At 37.1% G+C, this 22,815-nt stretch overlaps 2 protein-coding genes across 3 annotated transcripts in view; one reads left to right on the top strand and one right to left on the bottom strand.

Annotated features, from left to right (window-relative positions):
• The first annotated feature begins 2,695 nt into the window (after positions 1-2,695).
• Positions 2,696-15,322, top strand: cdc42ep1a (CDC42 effector protein (Rho GTPase binding) 1a). Its single transcript, XM_056469462.1, has 4 exons — positions 2,696-2,868; positions 6,728-7,169; positions 8,547-9,334; positions 11,677-15,322. The coding sequence occupies exons 3-4, from the start codon at positions 8,884-8,886 to the stop codon at positions 12,279-12,281; spliced, it is 1,056 nt and encodes a 351-aa protein (XP_056325437.1). The 5' UTR covers positions 2,696-2,868; positions 6,728-7,169; positions 8,547-8,883; the 3' UTR covers positions 12,282-15,322.
• Positions 15,323-16,837: 1,515 nt separating this feature from the next.
• The window catches only part of sh3bp1 (SH3-domain binding protein 1), a 32,542-nt gene continuing 26,564 nt past the window's right edge, over positions 16,838-22,815 (bottom strand). For both annotated transcript variants that reach the window (XM_056469937.1, XM_056469938.1), the window contains exons 17-18: positions 22,509-22,771; positions 16,838-22,434 (exon numbers count right to left, since the gene is read on the bottom strand). In XM_056469937.1, coding sequence (XP_056325912.1) covers positions 22,148-22,434; positions 22,509-22,771 — 550 coding nt within the window. In that variant the 3' untranslated portion in view covers positions 16,838-22,147. The remainder of the gene's footprint in view (positions 22,435-22,508; positions 22,772-22,815) is intronic.

Genomic DNA, 22,815 nt, shown 5'->3' with positions numbered 1-22,815 from the left:
TTTCACAGGAGCTATAAATATTAATCTTCAATAAATAAGCCAATGTTGCAGTATGGAAGAGGAAGCACAAAATTGAGGAAGATTGGTAAACAGGAGACAGGGGATGGAATTTTTTTTACATTGAAATGTATACATGACCAGAAAGCTGAATAAATACGCTTTACATTGTTGTATGGTTTGTTAGGATAGGGCAATATTTAGCTATCACTGTTTGGTGAATACAGTATGTTCTTGTACTTTATAGCAATATCTCTCAAACCCTGATTATATCAGTATAAGTCAGTTAAAAATGATACAAGTGTTTAAGATTAAGATTGATTACAGCAGTGTGTAAATGAAGGAAACAGATTAATATTGAATGAGGCGTGTGTGTTCTGTACGGTGTTAAAGAGCCCCTTTTATACATGAAATAGGGTCATATTTTGATTGTAAGGGTCTCCAACAACAGTCTAATATGCATGCAAGGTCAAAAAACACTTTCATGATCTTATAATCTGCATTTATTTTTACCTAATTATCCCAGCGACTCCCATATGATTAGTTCAGTGATTCATTTGTTCCCAACCCCCTCCTCAGCGCGAAGCTAATCTGCGCTGATTGGACCGATGATAGCCTGCTGCGATTGGTCGACACTGACAGCCTTCAGCGTGAGACAGAGTGAAATGCCCAGCAGCTAATTAAGAATATAAAAGTAGTCAGAGTGCATACACGCTTCATAGTGTAAGGCGTAGATTTTGGCTGTCAGTGGGTAAATGTAAATACAGACGATGGACTTAAAAATACAGACGACTAACTATTTTATTGAGCAAAAACTCCAAGAACTGGCGAGAGCTCTCCTAGCTTGTCACACTCTACCTGCTCTTTTCACACACACACACACACGCACACACACACACACATTACCCTCCTCCTCATAGGACACAACACACACACACACACACACATGCCTAGAGCGCCAGATCAGCTTGCTGGCTGCAATTTAGACAACTCACCTCGAACCTGAGCTGAACTTTTTTGAAACTTGGCCGTTACATGTGTGTAGGAACAGCTGACAATCCGTAAACAAAGCGGCACGTTTTCAACGTGGCTTAACACGCAATATGAGAATATAAAGAGTTAACCTGACACAGTACACGCTGTTACAAGTAACAAAACACAACTAAATACATAATTGGCAAGATATAGTAAACGAGGCAACAAATTTAATCGCATGTACTTACACTTGTGAAATGTGGTAAGAAACTGGTCCATGATGCACTGATCCATGTTCTGACAGTCTTTACTGAACCTTCCTTTAACAAACAGCCGATGAAGTCTTCTTTGTAAGCATGTAGTTTCCAGAAGCACTCGAACTGCTCAAGGCTGGGCTATATAATGCTGAGGTTTCATCTTTGGGTAGACTGTCAATAATATCCATCTGCACAGCGTGACTTCATTCGACCGCTGTCTCTCTGTGTGTGTGTGTGGCTTTTTTCTGTGTTAGTGGGCGGGGCTGCAGGTTTCAAATCTCCCAGGTTTGCGCGCGCAACTACTTGTGTTTCGTAGTCGTGTCATCACGAAACACCTAATGACTCGTTATCAAGACGACTCGTTTGAAGCACTATGAGTCGACTCTTTTATAGATGAATCAATAGTTTTGAACACTGTACACTTACAGATTTAAGCCTTAGCAGGATATTTCACTTCACTTAGAGCTGTGTTACACACTACATGGAAGGGCATTTTCAAAAACCCATAATATGGGCTCTTTAAAAGTGTGTTTTGTTATAGTGTTGTAAAGTTTTGGATGAAGGGTTTCATTTTGCAAAAGTACTGCTGTTTGTGTGTATGGATAATTCAATTGTGTGTAGTGTTTGGACAAAATGAGCCTTAATTTCAAAACTGTGCTTAAGCAATCAGAAAAAAAAACTGTAAATACAGGTTGGTAAGGAAAGAAGAGTGATAGAATGTGACAAAGATGCTGACAGGGGTAGTGTGTGAGGAACAAAGAGCAGGCTATAATTTGAAAAACTGTAAATGTGCACCTCAACTCTCCTGTTTTTCACCAAATCCTCAAGATCTACCTGAGCTCAAACTCCCCTCTCGCCCTGCAAACGGGAGGGAGCCCCGGGCTCAAGGATCTTTTGAGCTCAGGGCTCTCTCGCCGGACAGCATGCCAAACTAGCTTTATTATCAATCATCAGCTAAATATGAACTCTTGAAAGTGAAGTTGAACATCTCGCATGCCCTGCACAGGCACCAGAACTAATTATTATTGAGCCACTTTGAGGTGTTTTGGATGAGCAAGTCAGGAAACGTTTTCCTCTATCAGCATCACATCACCTGGCCACTATTCAGCAAAATGGTGCAAAATACCACTGGCCACTGTGCAGGACTTGTATCTGTCATTTCCATGAAGAATTCATGCTGTATTGACTGCAAAAGGAGGCCCTACACCATACAAATTAATTATTGTGGTGCACAACCACGCGTTTCAGTTTCATTGTCCAACCAATGTAACTGAACAGTTAAAACTTTGTAAAAAAAAAAAATAGCACATACATGAATCCTTGTCAGTCTAAACGCAATAAAATGTCAGAATACTGAATCAAGAATTTCTTCGACTGAGAGTCGTGGCAATGGACACATATTGGGAACATGGATCTTGTCCAGAAACTCTTCAGAAAACACGCCCCCAGAATCTGACCAAACGCGCTTCCAGCAGCTCGAGACTGACGGAGCTCCACACACTGACCGCTGCTTCTCAAATACAACACTGTACAAAGGAGGAAAGTTTCACGCTGGATTGCTGGATCTTACCTTTTGTTCAGATAAATCTCAGTCGGGGCTTTTTGGGGCACGAGAAACGTTTTTTCATCTACCCACAGAGTGAGTTTTATTGATTTACTATACTAAATTGTCACAGTAACGACAGATTATTTTTGTCTCCTTATTTTGAATTGAATCAACTAATTTAAGTTTAAGTGTGCGAGTAGTGGGTGCCATAATCGCATAACTAGTGCTAATTTGATCAATAAGTGAGACTAGTCGTGTGTTATTGCTTATTGTGCGTGCACGACCGATGAAACCTAATCTCTGCTGCTGTAAAATTAGTCTGCGCGCGCCATCGCATACTTGCACTTCATATCCGTTATGAGCGCTGACAAATAAGGGTTTTGAGTCATTATAACTTAGATTTTAAGTTCACTCAACTTTATTCAGGATTTGGTTTCGCAAGCAACAACAAGTCATGCACTTTTTTTGCTACTTTTTCATAGAAAATTGAGGGACATTTTTATGAAGCAATGATATCCAAAGTTCACAAATGACAGGATAACTGGACTGTATAGTGAATACTGTTACATCAACATTGATCTCTGTCTCATAGATTCTCTTACAAAAATTAATCCTTGTTTTTTTTCTACAGATATAATGCCAAAAATTGTTAATACAAATTACAGTGGATTTGCTACACTAAATCATAGTTTAATCATGATACTTTGTAAAAAAAAAAAAAAAAACATGTACAAATAGTAATCAATGTTCCAAAGACATGTTTAATACTCTTTTTTTAAATAAAACCATAGTTTGTTTTCATCTGGGTTTAAGTTACTCTGTTTGGAAAAAAAATCCTTAACTGAAAAATGATATTTAATATGTTTGTTAAAAATGTATGTGTGTGTTTAGTTCAGTAGACCATGTACACAGCAAAACATTATATGATCAATTAGTCCTGACATCATATGTTTTAGGTCATTGTAACTTATAAACTAAATTAATCATGTTCTAAATTAATTTTATGTTACACAAGCTGTTTTAAGTCAGTTTAACGTAATATAAGTTCAATAGACTCATAAGATTAATTTGATTAAGTTTAAACATTTAAGGCAACCAGGATTTTTTTTTAAAGTTTAAATAGATTCAAGATCTGATTAAAGATAAAGAAGTGCAAATAAGATAATAAACATGAATAAAACAGACTCAGCCAGTTGCAGTAGACTGTATTTTCTCACATGAAACCTCTGAGATTATGTTTGCACTGCTGGTATTTTCCATCATGGACTCAAGTCTGCCAGACAGTCATGCTGAGTGTTTTGAGTAAAAATAGGATATGTTCAGATGATGAAATGAGTATATTTCTGTAATCAAGATTTACGCCTAAGCAGTCACTTTTTTAAAATGATTATTAGACCCCTTCGAATGCCAGAAAAACATTGAGGGCATTGGGTGAAAAAGAAAAATGAGGCCTTATCTCCAATGTTTGTTCATCTAGTTAGCTAAGTTATAGTATAGCCTAGCCGAACAAGGAAAGAGGGAAATATGTTAAAGCGATAGTTCTCTCTGGAATGAAAACCCTGACATCATTTCCTCACCTCCAAGCTGTTCCAAAGCTAAATTTGTTCTTGTATTCAAAGAGTTGGTGGTCCCCATTGACTTCCATAGTATGGAAACTTTACTAGGCTATAAAAGTCTGTGATCTGTTTGGTCACTAACATTGCTCGAAATGTCTTCTTTTGTGTTCAACAGCTTGACAGTGAGTAAATGATGACAGAATGTCTATTTTTGGCTGAACTATTTCTTAAAAAAAAACATTTTTTTAGTTCAAAAGAATAAATGCTCAGTGTGATTGATGGTCAGATCACTTGTTTTAATGACATCATATGACTCTAGAGTGGACGGCTGCAAAAAGCAAAGATCAGACAGATCAGCTTTTATGCCCACATGAAGAAAAGCCGACAGTCCCACAAAAAGAAAGAAGAGAGAGAGAAAAAAACATGTTTCCAATCTGGGATATGGGTACTGTAGTGGATGTCTGTAATAGACATAGATGTTTCCCCCAGGAATGCATTTACACACACGGCTTCTATTAGTCTGCGGTTTACGGGTTGATGTGAGCATCTCCTTCTTTCAAACAATGCACAGCCATTTCCACAGAAATAATGCCATTGTTTGCATCCACTCGAAACAGCTGCAAGAATTATGTGACAGTGTGTTTTGGTTTATTGCCGTTTGTCATGTCAAGAGGCCACAGGAGCTCTGCTGAATGTCAGAGGAATAGATGGTTCTGTTATGTTTAGCACACTATATGACAGTTTCTCAGAAGATGGTGGAATATATAATTACCTTTAAGAACCATGTTTCGTAAATCCCTTTGGATCCCATCGTTGATACAATGTTGACCTAGTACTAATACTTTTTAAACTGAAATTAATATCGGTTGATATGATTTACTCTACTGGTTAATAGTTTTTTTAATAATAATAAAAAATTATTGTTTTCATATTTGCTTATACATAGGCTGTATTTATTCGAGGGGAAAATCATAATTTTAAAACCCCTTTTTGATTTGATTAGTTTATTTTAAAGGACATTTATTTTTGTGATGGCAAAGTTGATTAATTGTATATAATTCATTATTACTGATCCCTATTTATTAATAATGGTTTGATTATTATGCTGTTGAAACATATCAGTGTATCTGAATGATATTGTGATTAAGGTTACACCATTAAAAATGGAACGTTTCCATGGGAATTAACTGAGAATTTACAAAACTTTAGCATAAAACAGAATAGCATAAAACAAGAAATGCAGTTAAATATAGTTGGAATAATCTTGCAGCATAATCTGGGTTAAAATGACTTATGATGTAATGCAATTGATATTACTTGGGCAAGTAGCTTGTAGGCGTGAATAGCCTAGTGGTTAAACATGCTGACATATGTCTCTGAGATGCTCACGGCGACACAAGTTCGATTCCTGGTTTAAGGTCCTTTGCCAATCCTGTTCCCCTCTCTCTGCCTCCCACACTTTCCTGTCTCAAGTTTACATTCCATTACCATAACGGTGAAAACTACTACTAAAACTAGTTATTAGTTTACTATAAACAGTTGTGGCCAGCCAATAAATCAGATATGCTAAATGTAGCAGTATTTCTGTATCTGTATTAGAAACTAAATGTTTATGTTTGCATATGTACATTCCTAATTAGCATGTTGTACGTTTTTAATTAAATCCTATATATCACCATAAATTCCTCTAAATTCCTGGTAAAAATCCAAATTGGAAAATTTCCAGATGAAGTTCCTGTGGAAACTTTCTGGGAAGTTTTTGAAAATTTACCTGAAATGTTTATAGAATTTGTTTTGCAACACTAATTGTAACACAAGACTTGAGTATAGTATTAGTGACTGTTGAAAAAAAAATGTTTTAACAAGATTTTTGATCAATAATTGGTGTCTTGGAGAGCATAAAAGCATATATTTTCCAAACGTTTGACCGGTACTGTAAATTTAGGTAACAGTATATAAATACTTAAAATCCTGATTTTCCCACAGTCCAAACACATGCGCTGTAGGCGAATTAGGTAAACAAAATTGGTGTGATAGGTGTGAATGTAAGAGTGTATGGGTGTTTCCCAGTACTGGGTTATGGCTGACCGCTGCATAAACTTTATTCTGGAATAGTTGGTGGGTTCATTCCGCCGTGTCGACTCCTGATAAATAAGGGACTAAGCCAAAGAAAAATGAATGAAGGAATGACTGGAAGAATAATTTTGTGAAAGTATATAAATTGTATATAAAATTGTATATATACTTAAAAAAACAAATTCAAATGTGAAAATCTGAAAGAAAAAGAGGGTCAAACTAAATGCTGTCATTCTGAAATATGTGCTGGATTTGGGATTTTTGGCCTGCTTTGATCCAGATCTGTGTTAAACATCCACCTGTTTCGCTCTCTCACACAGGACGCTTGTTGATTTTACAAGAACCCCTTCAAAGGGGGACATCTAAGTGGACTCAAGCCAGCAGCGGGGAGATTTGGGGGTGAAGGAAGGAAGGCAAGAGGGATTAGGGGCTAATCCTGAACATGACCAATCCTTAAGGAGCCTCCGTCAAGCTGCACTATTGCCCAGATTATTACATTTAATTTATTTATTGGCTTTTAAAGCCCCTTTATCTCCCTCGGGGGATTCCTGGCGAGTGGACCGCTGGATTTGAGTACCTTTAAAAACAAAGGCTCAGGAGCAGAGGCTGCTGGGAATAGAAGAGCATGTGGAGAAAATACACGCAGGGATAAAGCAACAAGCCTCCTTGCAGCCTCACACTCCAGCAGGGTGCAGGTCAGAGGTCACCGAATGAACTTGTTCTGGAAAAGCATGTGGTCATATTGATTATACAGAAAGGAAGGTATGTTGCTTTTATTAGTTTAAGTAGTCAGTATTACATTTTAGTGCTCAAACAGCAGGCTGGATATGATTTATGACCTGACACTAATCAGGTAAAGGGTTTGGCTGGATGACTTGTGCTTATCACACATAGTTTGGTAGCAATTTAGCGTGAAATGTGCAACTCAGCCAAAGCAAAATTTGTTGTGGTTTGATGGAATAAGACATAAGACTTCACTCCTTGTTTACCTTACAAAAAAGAGGATTATTTAAGCTTGCTAATAATAAAGTTCTTTTAAACTGAAAATGTATGATGAAATAACTTTCTTATTTTAAAAGTAGTATTTTCGGTCTAATTTTAGTGTTCTTCTGTGAGTTATAGTGATAGAAAAATAGTACAAGTATAATTTGTGTATATTTGCAGTGTACATATGAATTTGCCTCAAATATGCTTCAAGTACAGATCAATATATATTATTCATTAAATATATATATATATATATATATATATATAAACACAAAATATTTAGTATAAATACTTAAAATTATATATATAACACTTAAAAGATGTAAAGTGTAAGGTACACTTGCAGTATAACTAGTATTTTACTAAGCAAATATTTAAGTGTCCATGTATGTAACCAGTTATTCTATAATTATAATATACAAAAATAAAAGTAATAGTAAATTCTAAAGTTATATTTAATTAACAAAATGGGTCAATTTAGTTCTGAGTAGTACACTAGAATATGAGAACAGTGATAATAGTTTACTTCCAACTTATAAGTTAACTTAACTTATAAGAGTACTTAAAAAGGCTTTTTATTATTAAATTCAATTTTGAATTACTTTTTAACTATTGGGCTATTTTTTATTTTAAGTTAAATGGATCACCCTTTTTTCTTTTCTTTTTTATTTATCTATTTACTGTTTTGTTTAGATTTTTAATACAGTTTATTACAGAACGTTTATTTTAACAAAAATGGCGTTCTTTTTTAAACTTCCTGCCATTGTGAAATGCAGCCTCAGTGTCTCTTTGCTTTTACATTCTGGCACTAGAAAAATGCTCTGGTAAATATGCATACTTTAGTAGTGCTTGTATGGTGCAAGTGAATGACTAAAGAGTCAAAGCTGAATTTAAGTATTTAAAGGGCACTGCACTCAATAATTATTAAAAGACTGATTAAAAACTTCATATTATCACATTTTTATAGAACAGGCATATTTGCATCTTATTCAACAACCATTGCAAAACTTTATTTTAAAGAACTGAATTATTTACAGACATTTTGCTAACTCTCTTGGCCTTTCTAAAAGAGGAGCACATGGTTTAGGTCCTAAACCACAGAGATATCTGCAGCCAAAGCTGAATTTATTTCTGAACTGATTTTTTTTTCAGAAGCACAAACCCAGAACAACTGTGAAGCCCAGAATCTTTGACCACATATGCAGCCGAGGTTTTCAGGAATTGGAGTCATGCATATTTTCAGCTCACATTTATCTTCACCGAATCATTCTGGATATGAACAAAGACCGATGGCCAAAACGGGACATAGCTGAATGTGTCTGTCTTTGGAGAAACTTTCCACTCGACTGCGGTTTTTATTCTGCTGAGAGATTTTGAAGCTTGATACGTGTATAATTTGCTTTCTTATGCCGTTCTCGCCTTTTTCAAAATAATTGCTGTGGATTTTTTCTACCTCCTTTGAAACTTACCAATTGAACCCGGAGAAGCCATGAATTTGGGCAAGTTGTCTGGCCTGAAGGGCCTGGTTTCCCATTCCTCAGGAAAGCGTCGTTTTAAAGGTGACCTCACCCCAGAAATGATCAGCCCCCCTTTGGGGGATTTTCGCCACACCATGCATGTGGGCCGTGGAGGGGATGTGTTCGGGGATACCTCATTCCTCAGCAACCATGGTGGAGCAGGAAATAATGCAGACGCAGAGTCCTCCACCTCAGAGAAGAATGAGGGATTCTTCACCCGCACGCTTCGCCATGTCCGCAAGACTCCCGACAGGCCCCGTGGTGGCTCCAAAGACCTTTCACCCCCACCTCCAGCCGTTTCTCCAATCATAAAGAATGCCATCTCCCTCCCTCGGTTGGACGTGGACTCGCCCAATGGCTGTCCTGTGAAAGTGCTCTTCCCCAGTTCACCCAAAACACCAGAGAACTCCACTTACATGTATGGTAAGTCTACTAGCTTCAAATGCAGTGTTTATACACTTGTGTACATGGTTGAATTGGTTTTCTAAGCTTTTTAAAAACACTTAAATTTTTTTTTAAATAGGTTCACTTTACAGAAAACTGTTGAGATATCCCATTTTTAAAATCCAATCAGCCAATCAAACTTGCACTTAGTTTAGCATAAATCATTGAATCGGATTATACTATTATCATCATCTCGCTCAAAATTTTTCAAAAAAGTGTTTTGATAATTTTCCTATTTAAAGCTTGGCTTCTCTGCTGCTGGGAAAATGAGCTAGCTCAATATGGCTAGAAACTCAACTCTCATTCTGGCATAATCAAGAAACTTTGTTGTCATACCATGGCTACAGCAGCCGCTATTATATTATGCATCTGTGTTCCCTATCTGGGGACTATTTTCAAGCACTGCATAGTTCAATGATTTATGCTAAGCTAAGCTAAACATGCTCCCACTATACCCAGAAGATTCCAGATGGACCTGGCGACTTTAAAATGAGCCTATTTCCAAAAAAGTGGAGTGTTCCTATAAGGGTTAAGGTTAGTCAGTTGGAAAAGAAGATAGTCATGAACGGTTTTGTTATAGTTTTGATTTGTTTTATACTATATTATTTGCTAGATTTTGATAAGTGTAATTTGTTTACAAATCAGTGTGAACCATTTTATGGTGTGTACAGAACCAAGATGGACTAAAATCTGAAATAAAAAAAAAAGAATTCTGTGTACAGGTGACAGCATAGTCAGAATGATCCCCATTCAGACGGATCCACCAAAAAACATTTATAAAGGCGGCATTATGCATACCACACCAGTAGCTGATGTCATTTTGTAAAGATACTTATAAATATATAGTAAGGAATAACTAAATTTGATTAATTTGTGTGTCAGATTCGATAGCCTACGCCCTCTTTCTATCCAAATTCACTTCTTGTCAATATCTATATTATAATAAAGGCAAACACAAACGCTCCAAAAATAAATCTTTAAAAAAATGAAATCAATAAATTTAGCCAGTTCTGAAGATCACTTTGCATAAAGGCTTGAATATTGAAAGCTAGCAATTTCTGATAATGATTTTAAGATTTATTTAAAAATACGATAAAAATGAAGAATTTCACTGGTCAAGGGTGTGTGGGAGCTGCAGATATAAGAGGATATATGACATGATTGATGAAAAAAACCTTTCCGACTTCAAACTTTTAGACATATTTTCAGACATGTTTTGTCTGAATCAAATATATTTGTTTACAAACTTTACTCTCTTTTAGACAAACACAAAGTCTTTGACAAACCATCTAAACACCTGTGGCAATCCCAGACTTCTTCGAGCTAGACATTACAGTTCAGTGATCAGCATCTGCCTCACCCATTCAAATACCTCAAACATGCCTCACTGACTGCTCCACGGGAGAGCCTGTTCACAAACAAACCTCCACACGCTCATAAACTCTATCCCAAACCAAACAGTCTGATAATAACTTTCCTGAGCTTAATTATCAATATATGGAAAGTATTAGTATGCAAACTAAGTGTTTACTTCAGATGACCTAATGCCAAAGCTATTCTGACTGGAAGCAATGAATGGGATGTTTTAGTGCTGAGCACACATACCATTTTAGAGCCCTGATTTCAATCATGTGAAGGTTTTCTTGATCCATGAAATGTAAAATGTTCCTGTAATTTGTATTTGCTGCTCTTTTTAATGTAAATGTGCACATTTAAAGGAATAGTTTACCCAAAAATGAAAATTACCTGATCATTTACTCTCCCTCATGTGATTTTAACCCTTTATGTGTTTCTTTTGTTGAACACAAAATAAGATATATTTTTTAAAATGCTGGCTTATTGACTCACTTAGTAGAACAAAATTACTATGAAAGTCAATGGGCAAACAGCATTCTGCAAAATAACTTCCTTCAACAGAAGAAAGAATATAAATGTAGCAGATATTTAATTTTTTTATCCATTTTAAAGAGCTCAATGTGGTCAGTATAACACATTTTAAAGGGAAATTTCACCTAAAATAAAAATTCTGTTTTGATTTAATTACATATTTATATTTACTCGGTAGAACACAGGATTTATGTCCATACATTAAAAGTCAAGAGTCTAAAATAACATTTGGACCTCGTTGACTTTCATAGTACAGACACAAAAACATTGGGCTAGAGTAACTATCCCTTTAAAAGCCTCTAGTCTAACCATATGGCAGAAATGATTTGTTACTTTTGCTCATGTTGAAGTTGAGAAGCGCTAAATGTGATGTGTTGGTCATTACTGCCCTCTATTGGTAAAACTAAAGCGGTTTGTTTTTCTTTGTTTTGCAGGTTTGGAGTCTGGCTTTGTGACATTGCCGAGACTGTCCCGCACTGAGCGTCCAGCCCAGGGTAGTTCTCCATCAGCCTGCCCTCCTGAAATCCACAGAGGCTCGCTGACGGACATAAACATCCCATCCTTCCCTTGTTCAGACTCCATCAGTCCCTCCGACTCCATGAACTCCTTCACTCTTGATCTGGGCCCTTCCCTCATGTCTGAAGTCTTTGCTTTGATTGACAGCCCTATGTGTGAGAAGCCTGATCCCATCAGTGAAAAAGCACAATCGGTTGAGTATAACTCTGACTCGGATGCAACCACTTCATTGGTTGATTCCCTGCTGAGAGAAGACGATGACGGTCGGACGCGGCTCTATGGAGGCGAATGGAAGAATTCAGACTTTGTGAATGGCGAGTCATCTAAAAAATCTACAACGGGTGATCAGTTACGCTCATTCCCTATTGAGGATCGTGGTATGGAGCCAGAGAGTTTCCAGAGGGCCGCTGATGTGCTGGCACGTCATTACGGGAGTGGAAGACTCAGCAATACAAACACCAACAACTCTCACAGGAGAGCACCATACTGCTATCCTGATGAGGATGAGGAGATCAAGGTCTAACACTATGAAAAGTCTAATTCACACAGCACTTTTAAAAGGATACTTCAATCAGAAATTAAAAAGACGCCCTCATTTATTTACTGTAATGTCAAAATTATATTTCTTCTGTGGAACTGTTTTGTTATAAAGGCAGCAGTATTATTATTACAATTAATTTAACGAGATTTCGAAAATTTTCCATAATACTTTACAATAACAGTACACAAATAATGATGTTAATATGTAAACTAAACATTACTTTATTATGAACTAGTGATGAGTTAATGCATGCTAATCATGAACTAACTTTAACTACGGAATGAGTCACATGAGTTCATGTGTAAATAGCGGCTACCTTAATTACTTGTTAGTAAATGATGGTTTGTTAAATAACGTATTAATTACCACATTAGGTTATGCTTAATGTAAGCATCATGAACTAATGATATGTTAATGTTTAATTATATCATGACTTTACTTGGAGGGGCACATCATCATTAAGCCATTCTTAACTACTCATGAACTCCTTTTGCACGTCTGTCAAGTGCATTTACACTGAATAACAACAGATAAGTGTTCAGTCAACATCAGCATGAACAGTTTAAGCGCAGGAGTTCATGAGTAGTTAAGGAGGGGTTAATGATGATGTGTCCCTCCAAGTAAAGTCATGATATAATTATACATTAACAGCTCATGAGTGCATGTTGATCACATTTAGCTTAAACCTAAATGTTAATTAATACATGAATTTACAACATGTACTAACAAGTAATTAAGTTAGCTGTTTTTCACACATGATTAGTGCACACCTTAACTCATTATTAATTTAAAATAAAATAATGTTTAATTCATATATTAATACATCATTATTTATGTACTGTTATTGTAAAGTGTTACCACATTTTCAGGTAGAATAATCAGGATCAGAATTTTCTAATCATTAACACAATTCAAGATAATTAATTATTGTTTTACTCACCCTGTCGTTCCAAAATCCCATGACTTTCTTTCTTTGGAAAAAAGGCAAGGTATTTTAAAGAACATCATATTTTTGTCAGTATTTTTGGTTGTTAAAGATTTTAAAATTAATAATAATTACATTTTGTAATTTAAATGTAATAAAATTTCACCCGCTTTGAATGTTATCACTCGATTGATCGGTCATTATCAGTGGTTATCAGCTGATAGATATGGGCTAGTAGGGGCTTTCTGCGCCTACTGGTAAGCTCAGAAGGCTGTTATCATCCATCCACATGGTTAGTCAGCTATACTAATCGAGAAGACTCCAGATTCACATCTGTTTTTACATTACTGTGATTGTTGGGTTTAGGGTTGGGGTAGAAGTTAATAAAATACAACTAATAGGAAATGTAATAAATAATATAAATAATTCTCGTTAACTTCCGGCCGCAGCCATATGTGATCTATAGCTGATTAACCATGTGTGTAGCTACCCGCCGGTTATTAAAATAATCCACGCTTCCAGATACTGATGTCCATATGTGTTTTCTTTATTGAACACCGTGAAAACTAAAAAATAAACAAACCCAATGTTTTACACAAACACAAATCAAAAGGGACATCAAAATAAACAAATAATATACAAAAAAGTGTAGTTTACCGTGTTGGCCTGATAACCAGCTGTAGAATAAGCAGGAGCATTAAACCAGTGCCTGCGTTGAGATCTCACTTTGCTATCCATACAAACTCTCACAGGTTAAATCAATCACGAAAGATCATGTGACCTCTGACTCAAGCCAACCGGAAACAAGGAAATTTATAACATAAACCAATATACACTCAATAATGAAATATAAAACAATAAACAAAACACAAGCTGACCGATCAACATCAGCTACAATGTGGGTGGAAGATAACAGCCTGCTGAGCATACCAGTAGATGCAGAAGGCCCCTACTGGCCCATATCTATCAGCTGATAACCACTGATAACGCCTATTCAATCCATTAATAACATTCGAATCGGCTGGAAATTTGGTCTGTTCCTCATGCAAATTATGAAACGACTCAAGAAGAGTTTGAGCTTAACCCTGAGTTTGTGGACTATTTTGTCAGTTATAAGTTTGATAGGCCCAGTTCTTATTTAGGTTCATTATATGGCAAAAAACAAAAACAAAACGCTTAAACTGTTATTTTTTATGTTTCACTAAAGAAAGTGACACTTGTTTAAATGTTTAATTAACAACAATTTTCAATTTTGCAATGGGAAAAATGACAACTAATTGATTGATTTTTTCCACACACTGTACAAAAACAGCCAGAACATGGGAAAAAACTGCAGAATTACCTGAAATAGGAGTAGATCTCCAAAGACATATTGGACAAGGATGAAAAAGGAATATTAGCGTCTACAATTTTCACCTGTTTTGTCAGCTTTTTCATGATCCAGGGAAATAGAATCTGCCACAATAATGCACAATAAGCACAGCTAGCTATAAAATGGTAACAATACGCCATTCAAATATGCAATTATTTAGAATTCAAGTAAACCTCTATTTTATACAGTGTACAGAGATCCATGTAGAAATACAAGCATATACCTGCTGGCTAACTTGTATATATGCAGAACACAAGCATGTAGTTTAATAGTTTATATCATTCATTTTGTGGCTGACTTTGTGTGACAGCTTTTTTTAAACACATTTCCTGAGAAACCAACAAGACAAGATCTATGTCACTGTGATGAAAAAACTGTGATGTGCTTTTATGCTTTCTCATAAGAAACAAAACAAAACAAGCAGCATATTTTTTTTTTACTTTATTACATGATAAATAGCTCAACACAGTATTCAGGTATATTATATGATGGCTACCAACGTTTATCAATGTATTATGAAATTGATTAAATATTGATATAAATTTTGTTTGAATTTTGTTTATTATGACAGAGGGGTTGACGTCTCAATTCCTTTAATCACAATATAATATGTACATACCGTACATCTGTGCGACTTTGCACAAGAAATTTACAAAATTGCATTGTATGTTATGACAGCAATAAAGTTTTCATTAAAAGAAGCTATGAACAACATCAGCCTTGAAACGGTTTAACAAGTGTGATCACAATTTGAATGTGGTGTTTTTGAATGCCAAGCTTCAGAATAAGCTTTTATATAAATAGCTAATGGAAAGCATGTCAGCATAAAACCAAAGGAAGTCAGATTTTGCTGTGTTATATTTGTGTTTAACAGGTCTCCAAACCCATGTCTCAACAACTCATCGGATGATCGAAGAGACACTCACTAGTGTTTAAAGGTTTGTGGGTCTGTGGTTGTCATTTTAACCTTAAACTGAAATTAAAATTGAACATAAATATGTTTTGAATTTTTTATATGAGAATCGTCAAAATAAATGTATTATTATTTTTATTTAACCCTTGTGCACTGCTCAAATTCACTACCCTTTTGTTCTGTTCGGGATGAAAACATCCAGTGAATTAAACTGTTGTAAAAATGCATCAGATAAATATTTGTTAAAATTTCTTATGCATAAATCTGTTAATCAATCTCAGTCCTGATCAATTTTGAGTTTCAGATCAGAACTACTAAATGTTTTTAAAAATTACAGCATTTTAACTCTTTAATTACCAAGTTTTCAAATGATTTGGTGAAAAAACAACACACAAAATGACGTATTTTCAATATAAAAAGTAGATGAACTGGATTTTTTTCCCCATTGGCTTCCATTTTACCACATTTGATAAATAAAGTCTTTGTTTTTGTTTACTCCGTGTAGTTCTGAGAGCTAAGATGCATATTTAGATTTTCTCAGACACATCAAGGTAAGTGCACAAACGTCACTCACCCACACATACTCACACTTTATTTTGCTTTTTACTCCATATAAAATCCAGAAAGTAAACCTTTTTTGCACAGGCCTATCTAAAGTGTTAATGGTGCCAACTGATAATCAACAGTACAAATTACAAATTTTACCTCTTTTCCCAATCCCCCAAAGGGAAAACCACCAACAATCAAAAATGCTTGATTATATGGCGTCAAGGCTTTGTACGCAAAAAATGTGGTTATTATGGAAGTCAATGGGGCAAAAACAACCACAAACAGTAAATTAGGGAGGAAAAATAAAAATCAATCAAAAACAATGCATTAAAGCCATAGGTCTCAAACTCTATTCCTGGAGGGCCGCAGCTCTGCACAGTTTTGTTCCAACACTAATCAAACACAGCTGATCCAACTAATCAAAGTGTTCAAGACTACTAGAGACTATTAAGCAGGTGTGAGTTGGAGGTGGTTGGAGTTAAAATCTGCAAAGCTGCGGCCCTCCAGGAATTCCGTTTGAGACCACTGATCAAAGGCAATGTTGTTTCACATGTCCAAGACTGTGATAAATGGTTTTAAAAAATCCAGTCCACAATTACTTTTTATATTGAAAATACATTATTTTGTGTTGCGTTTTTTCTTCTTCAACAAACCAGTGACATCATTTATGAATTTGACAACAAGTTAAAATTCTGTAATTTTCTAAGCAATTTAGTAGTTTTGATCAGGACTCAGGTTGATTAAAAATTTATTTGCATATATTTATTAATCAACCTGAGTCCTGATCAAAACTACTAAATTGTCTGATGCATTTTTACAGCAGTTTAATTTAGTGGATGTTTTCATCCCTAACATAGCAAGATACGATTTGTCACCTAAAATCAGCTGAAACACAGAAAAAGTGATGGCCGAATTAAGACTTAAAGGGCACATAGGTTACCCCTTTTTTTTATATTTAATATAAGTCTTTTGTGTCCCCAGAATGTGTCTGTCAAGTTTCAGCTCAAAACACGCATCAGATTATTTATTATAGCTGTTAGAAGTGTCTATATTATAGCTGGAAAAAAAGTTTCGCTGTTTTTATGTACTGGCCCTTTAAGGCTAGTCCTCACTGCCCATCGTTCCCACGTGCCTGTCAGCAATCGCCGCCCTCGGCTGACTCAGGAAGCAGATCTCACGTAACGTGTGTGAGAAATACTACAGTAAGAACTTTAACAATCACTATTTGATGCATTTTTTTGTGGATTTGCAACAATGAGTCACACACAATGTCATTACAAAGTTCACACACACACACACACAGCAAGCCTTGCTGAGCAAGGACACAAACACAGCGCAGACACATATATACGCACACATAGCTCAGACACACAGACACACACACACACACACAGAGAGCGAGAGAAAGAGACAGCAAGCTTTGCACTCGTTTTGCACGCATATATGACATGATACTGGTAATCTCCACTGCTGTATGGATATCTCTTATATTAATGTACAAAATAAACCTGATTTAACGTCCACAAACCGCGATTGAAGCGTCTTCCTTTATAATTGTTCTGACGCAGCTGTGCTGATTAAGTGCATCTGAAGTGAATCGCTGTAATTCATTACACACGTGCACTGTTTTAAGACATTTTAAACTTGTAAAACTCAAGCTACGGTCACACCGGGCTTTGTGTGTGCGAAATTCTGTCGTGCGGCGCTGCGAAAATGGGCGGGATTAAACAAGATGATTAGACATTAATAAAGTGAGCGATTGCTCCATGTTTTAAATTTCTGTCCAGAGAGGTCCTGTTTTGATGCTCGATTCATCTCACGCAGTCAAGTGATGCGATTTCGCAGGTTAGAGTTCACCAAGCTTGAACTTTGCACCACAGCAACCTGCGAAACTCGACGCATGACCCCGCGTTTCCGGTCTGACGCATTCGCGTGCGTATGAATGGAGGTCTATGGAAGGAAAAGTCAAGTGTGACCGCACCTTCACTCTTGATCACGTTTGATGATGATTGATGATCCTAGCGAACTGAACACACCTTTTATTCCCGGTTGATTTGCGCGCGTCCTCTCTTGATGATATGATTATACATGTGACTACCGGACATGTTAATGCACGCAGCTGTCAATCAATATTGGTTGGCGGGGGGACCGCACTCCTACATAAAGTTGCGGTCGATCTGAGAACCACTTCAATTGGTCCACCGTTTTTATGTTGTTAAATTTGAAAAAAAGGACTGGGTGTGTTTAATTCACCCCAATATGACTGTCTATACACTATACTTACACACATTTCTGTCCAAACAGCTTGAAATGTAGATTTTTCACCATAAGTGCCCTTTAAAATCACCCCAGAGTGGGTGAAAACATCCAACAGTTAAGGGTTAAAGTCTAAATTAATGACTGTTTAAAATTAAGATGAACAGAAAACTGCTATTTTTAATTGTATTATTTTACAATTGTGTTTTTTCTGTAGTTTTAATCAAATAAATCTAGCTTTAATGAACACATGGGACATTTAAAAAAAAAATAAAATCTAACAGACCTCAAACTTTTAAACAGTAGTGAATGAAATGCATGTGCACATGGACAAGCAGTGCAAAGAGTTAGATGTCATAACAAACCAGTGCTTTTTCCAGTCGACTTTCCAAGACTCAGACCCAAAGCATACTTCTGTGTTTATGTGTATACTAGGATGGTAATGATTTTTAATGCAGCCAGCCACCATCAAAATATTTTGGCTTCACTTTTTAGGATGTGTAATGCTGCGTTCAGACTATAGTAATTTTATTTTGTGCACTAAATTCCCTAATATCAGGAAAATCAGCATGTAGGACTATTAGTATGTCCAAATGCATAGCATCGAAAAACATCAGAGGAGTACACTACCTACTACTAGACAAGAGAGATCTATTACTTCCAAAGAGATTCTGAAGTGCACATTTGAGAGAGGAGCTAAAAAAAAAAGAATATTGGGTACAATAAGTCATGTGATAAGGACAACATGGTGTATTTAGTATGTCAGAATTTCATTTACACCAGGGGTGTCCAAACTCAGTCCTGGAGGGCCGGTGCTGATTTTAGCTCCAACTTGCCTCAATACACCTACAAGAATGTTTCTAGAAAGCCTAGAAAGAACTTGATTAGCTAGCCCAGGTGTGTCTGATTGGGGTTGGAACTAAACTCTGCAGGACAATGGCCCTCCAGGACCATGAGTGAACACCCCTGATTTACACTATTGATAGTCATACTATATGGAACAATGAAGTGAGCTCCAATTTAAACGTAGCACCTACTTAGTTACAATTGTGTCAGATTATGTGGTTTTGATTACAAAAATCTTGTTCTGTCATTAAAATGAAATCTCAGAATCAGATAACACATTGCATCTTGGCAAATTATTGCTGATGATGTAAATGAGAAGGTGGAACTAATGAGTAACTTCTGAAAACAAGCAATGGTTAATGCGTTGTGTTTCCAGATAGCAGCGTTATCTCTTTTCATCAAGTCTGAAAGTGGTGTATGGAAAACCTTTGTTCCTTTTGGTCAATGTCACAGAACCTGTTAACAAACCACCATGACACCCTAGGGCTTCTCAAACTTGGTCCTGGAGGTCCGGTGTCCTGCAGATTTTAGCTCCAACTTGCCTCAACACACCTGCAAGGATGTTTCTAGAATGCCTAGTAAGAGCTTGATTAGCTAGCCCATGTGTGTCTGATTGGGTTTGAAGCTAAAATACGCAGGACTGAAAATGAGAACCACTGCTCTATGGCAACCCAGATACTGGAGGGTCACTATACTATACAGCAGGGGTGTCAAACTCACTTCCTGAAATGGTAGCAGCCGTGCACAGTTTAGTTCCAGCCCTGCTTCAACACACTCAAGCTACGGTCACACCGGGCTTTGTGTGTGCGAAATTCTGTCGTGTGGCGCTGCGAAAAGGGGCGGGATCAAACAAGCTTATTAGACATTTAAAAAAGCGAGCGATTGCTCCATGTTTTACATTTTTGCCCAGAGAGGTCCTGTTTTGATCCTCAATTGCTCTCACGCAGTCAAGTGATGCGATTTCGCAGGTCAGAGTTCACCAAGCTTGAACTTTGCACCGCAGCAACATGCGAAACTCGACGCATGACCCCGCGTTTCCGGTCTGACGCATTCGCGTGCGTATGAATGGAAGTCTATGGGAAGAAAAGTCAAGTGTGACCGCACCTTTAAGCTGCGGTCACACTGGGCTTTGTGTGTGCGAAATACTGTCGTGCGGCACTGCGAAAAGGGGTGGGATTAAACAAGATGATTAGACATTAAAAAAAGCGAGCGATTGCTCCAAGTTTTAAATTTCTGTCCAGAGAGGTTGTGTTTTGATCCTCGATTGCTCTCACTCAGTCAAGTGATGCGATTTTGCAGGTCAGAGTTCACCAAGCTTGAACTTTGCACTGCAGCAAACTGCGAAACTTAACGCATGACCCTGCGTGTCCTGTCTGACGCATTCGCGTGCGTATGAATGGAAGTCTATGGAAGAAAAAGCCCAGTGTGACTGCAGCTTTACCTGGAGGTTTCAAACAAGAGTGAAGGACTCAATTAGTTTAATCAGGTGTGTTTAATTAGTTTTGGAACCAAACTGTGCAGAGCTGCAGCCCTCCAGGAACTGAGTTTGGCTCCTGTGCTATACAGTTACTGTATTACATTCAGAAGGGTTTACCCCTATGCCTTTGTGCCTTCAATGCATTTACCCTCCAAAGGGACAGCTTTGAATAGTTTAAGGCATAGGGATGAGCCCATACGAATAGAAAGCAGTGTGTGACACCAAACATCTTCTCTGTGCAAAGGATCATAAGTGTCCATTAGCTGTACCCTTTGAAATCCCTAATGCCTATTGGCCCTTTAAAGTGGCCAGGTTTTAGCACATTTGTTTGTAATGACACTTTAATATGGCGGCCATGATAGTTTTTTCTTCAAAGTGCCACTTGAAAGGCGATATATAACATTTGGAACAAGCAAAGAGCTTAGCCTCATCTCTTATCAAACATAGGGTGCTTCTCAAATCTTATTTGTATATCCTCATTTCCTTTCCTTGTGTCTTGCGTCATTACCTTGGGTCCTTGAAGGGGTGGAGCTAAGGAAAAGATGCGAGGATAGAGGAACTTAATCAAGTGATGTGATATATCCTCACTTTCTTTTAGCATCATTTCAAGGCATCCTCATTTAATGAATAGCCTACACCACTGATTTTGGTTGCATTTCAGGATTCTTGAATATTAAAGATTATCATTTATATTGTACTGGTTTCAACCTCCACAAAACCTGTTTAACTAAAATCGGTTATATAAATAAAAATTTATGAAATCAAAATATTTTCTTCTGTTGAGCAATTTATCAGTGCAAGTTAATCCACAAAAAATTTTTAGTTTTGGTAATCTTCAATCAAAGTTTGGAGAGATGGTCCTTCTGTGTTGACTTCAGTTTGACGGCTTTAGCCACAACATTCGTTGTGTTTGCTATGAGGCAATGATGCGCAAAAAAGAAATCCCCGCCCCCTATTTAAAATTCCATTTAATTTGGAAGTGCATCAACTTTTAGACTTCAACAATGAACAAATTAATATGTCATTAACTGCTTTTAATTTGTGCCCTAAAAAAGGAAATTTGAAAACATAACCGGGTCATGTTTAGTCAATAAAACATCCCCAAAGAATCCTCTCTCATGACTTCATAAGGTGCATTTAGAGAATTAAGATGGCTACAAGACACCTACAAGATGGCGGAACTTGATCAGTGTTTGCTGTCGTAGGACAGAGGAATAAGAAAATGATTAAGGACATTGAGAAGCACCCATAATTTACAGGTGTGTTTGGGTTGAGATTGAGCTGGACTTAATCCCTAGAGTTATACATCCCCGATGCCAAATGTATGGCGTCAAAATCTCTTTTTAACTGGCCATTAATCACACAAGGAGACACTGACATGAATCTTTCTCTTGCACATGGGTTGAGTGTCTGTGTGCACGCTGTCACACAGAGTAATTCTGAAAGGCTGTGCAAGCTACTGCACACATATGCTAACATACAGATAAAGAAATGAAGTATCCTTTGGGCTTCACTGAGCTGGGGATGAGAGCTGCTTGTTCAGTGCTTGCGGTGGTTGTGGAGGAGGAACTTTGGGTCTTCTGCCTTGGGGTTTCTTTGGTGGTCCTCCTTCAGGTAATGTAGGCAGTGGTACTAACGTGGTTTCTGGCTTGGGTGAAAGTGGTGGTTTTATCTCTGAGCCTCTAGGCAATGGAACAGGGGGCGTCTTTGTCTGGGCTGTTGGGAATGACATTGCTGGGCTTACAAGAAGGCCTTTGGTGTAGTTTGGTGCCTTGTGTTGGATGAATGACCTCCTTGCTGTAGAAATCAACTGGAAATTTAGTTTCTCCTACTATACCTTAAAGCAAAAGCTTTTATAAGTCTAGACTTACGTTTATAAGGAGCAGCAATCTTCAATGTGGGCTCCTGGGAGGCCAGATCCTGAGTTGGCTCCGATATGCTGGAGATCTCTGGCATAACCTGTGATTGGCTCAGAGTGAGTACCGGAGTGTAACGAGGAAGTGCTGTGGGCATGTGATCCTGTGTCAGTGGCTGATCGATTGGATCAGAATCGTTGTCCCACACAACAGCATCGCGGTTCACAGGAGCCGTTTTAACAACTATTGTCACCCCAAAGTCATCAGAGGAGGCTGAGCTGAAATAAGAGATAAGATTTCGGTGAGTCTCATTTAAGGAGAG

The sequence above is a fragment of the Danio aesculapii genome, chromosome 12 (assembly GCF_903798145.1).
Source record: "Danio aesculapii chromosome 12, fDanAes4.1, whole genome shotgun sequence".
Lineage (NCBI taxonomy): Eukaryota > Metazoa > Chordata > Actinopteri > Cypriniformes > Danionidae > Danio > Danio aesculapii.
The sequence above is the reverse complement of the archived record's forward strand: the minus strand, read 5'-3'. Positions and strand labels throughout refer to the sequence as shown.

Excerpts from the sequence above, each read along its gene's own strand:
- cdc42ep1a (XM_056469462.1), top strand. The coding sequence starts at position 8,884 with ATGAATTTGGGCAAGTTGTCTGGCCTGAAGGGCCTGGTTTCCCATTCC. Across the intron at positions 9,335-11,676 it reads GAACTCCACTTACATGTATG|GTTTGGAGTCTGGCTTTGTG; the intron begins GTAAGTCTACTA and ends TTTGTTTTGCAG.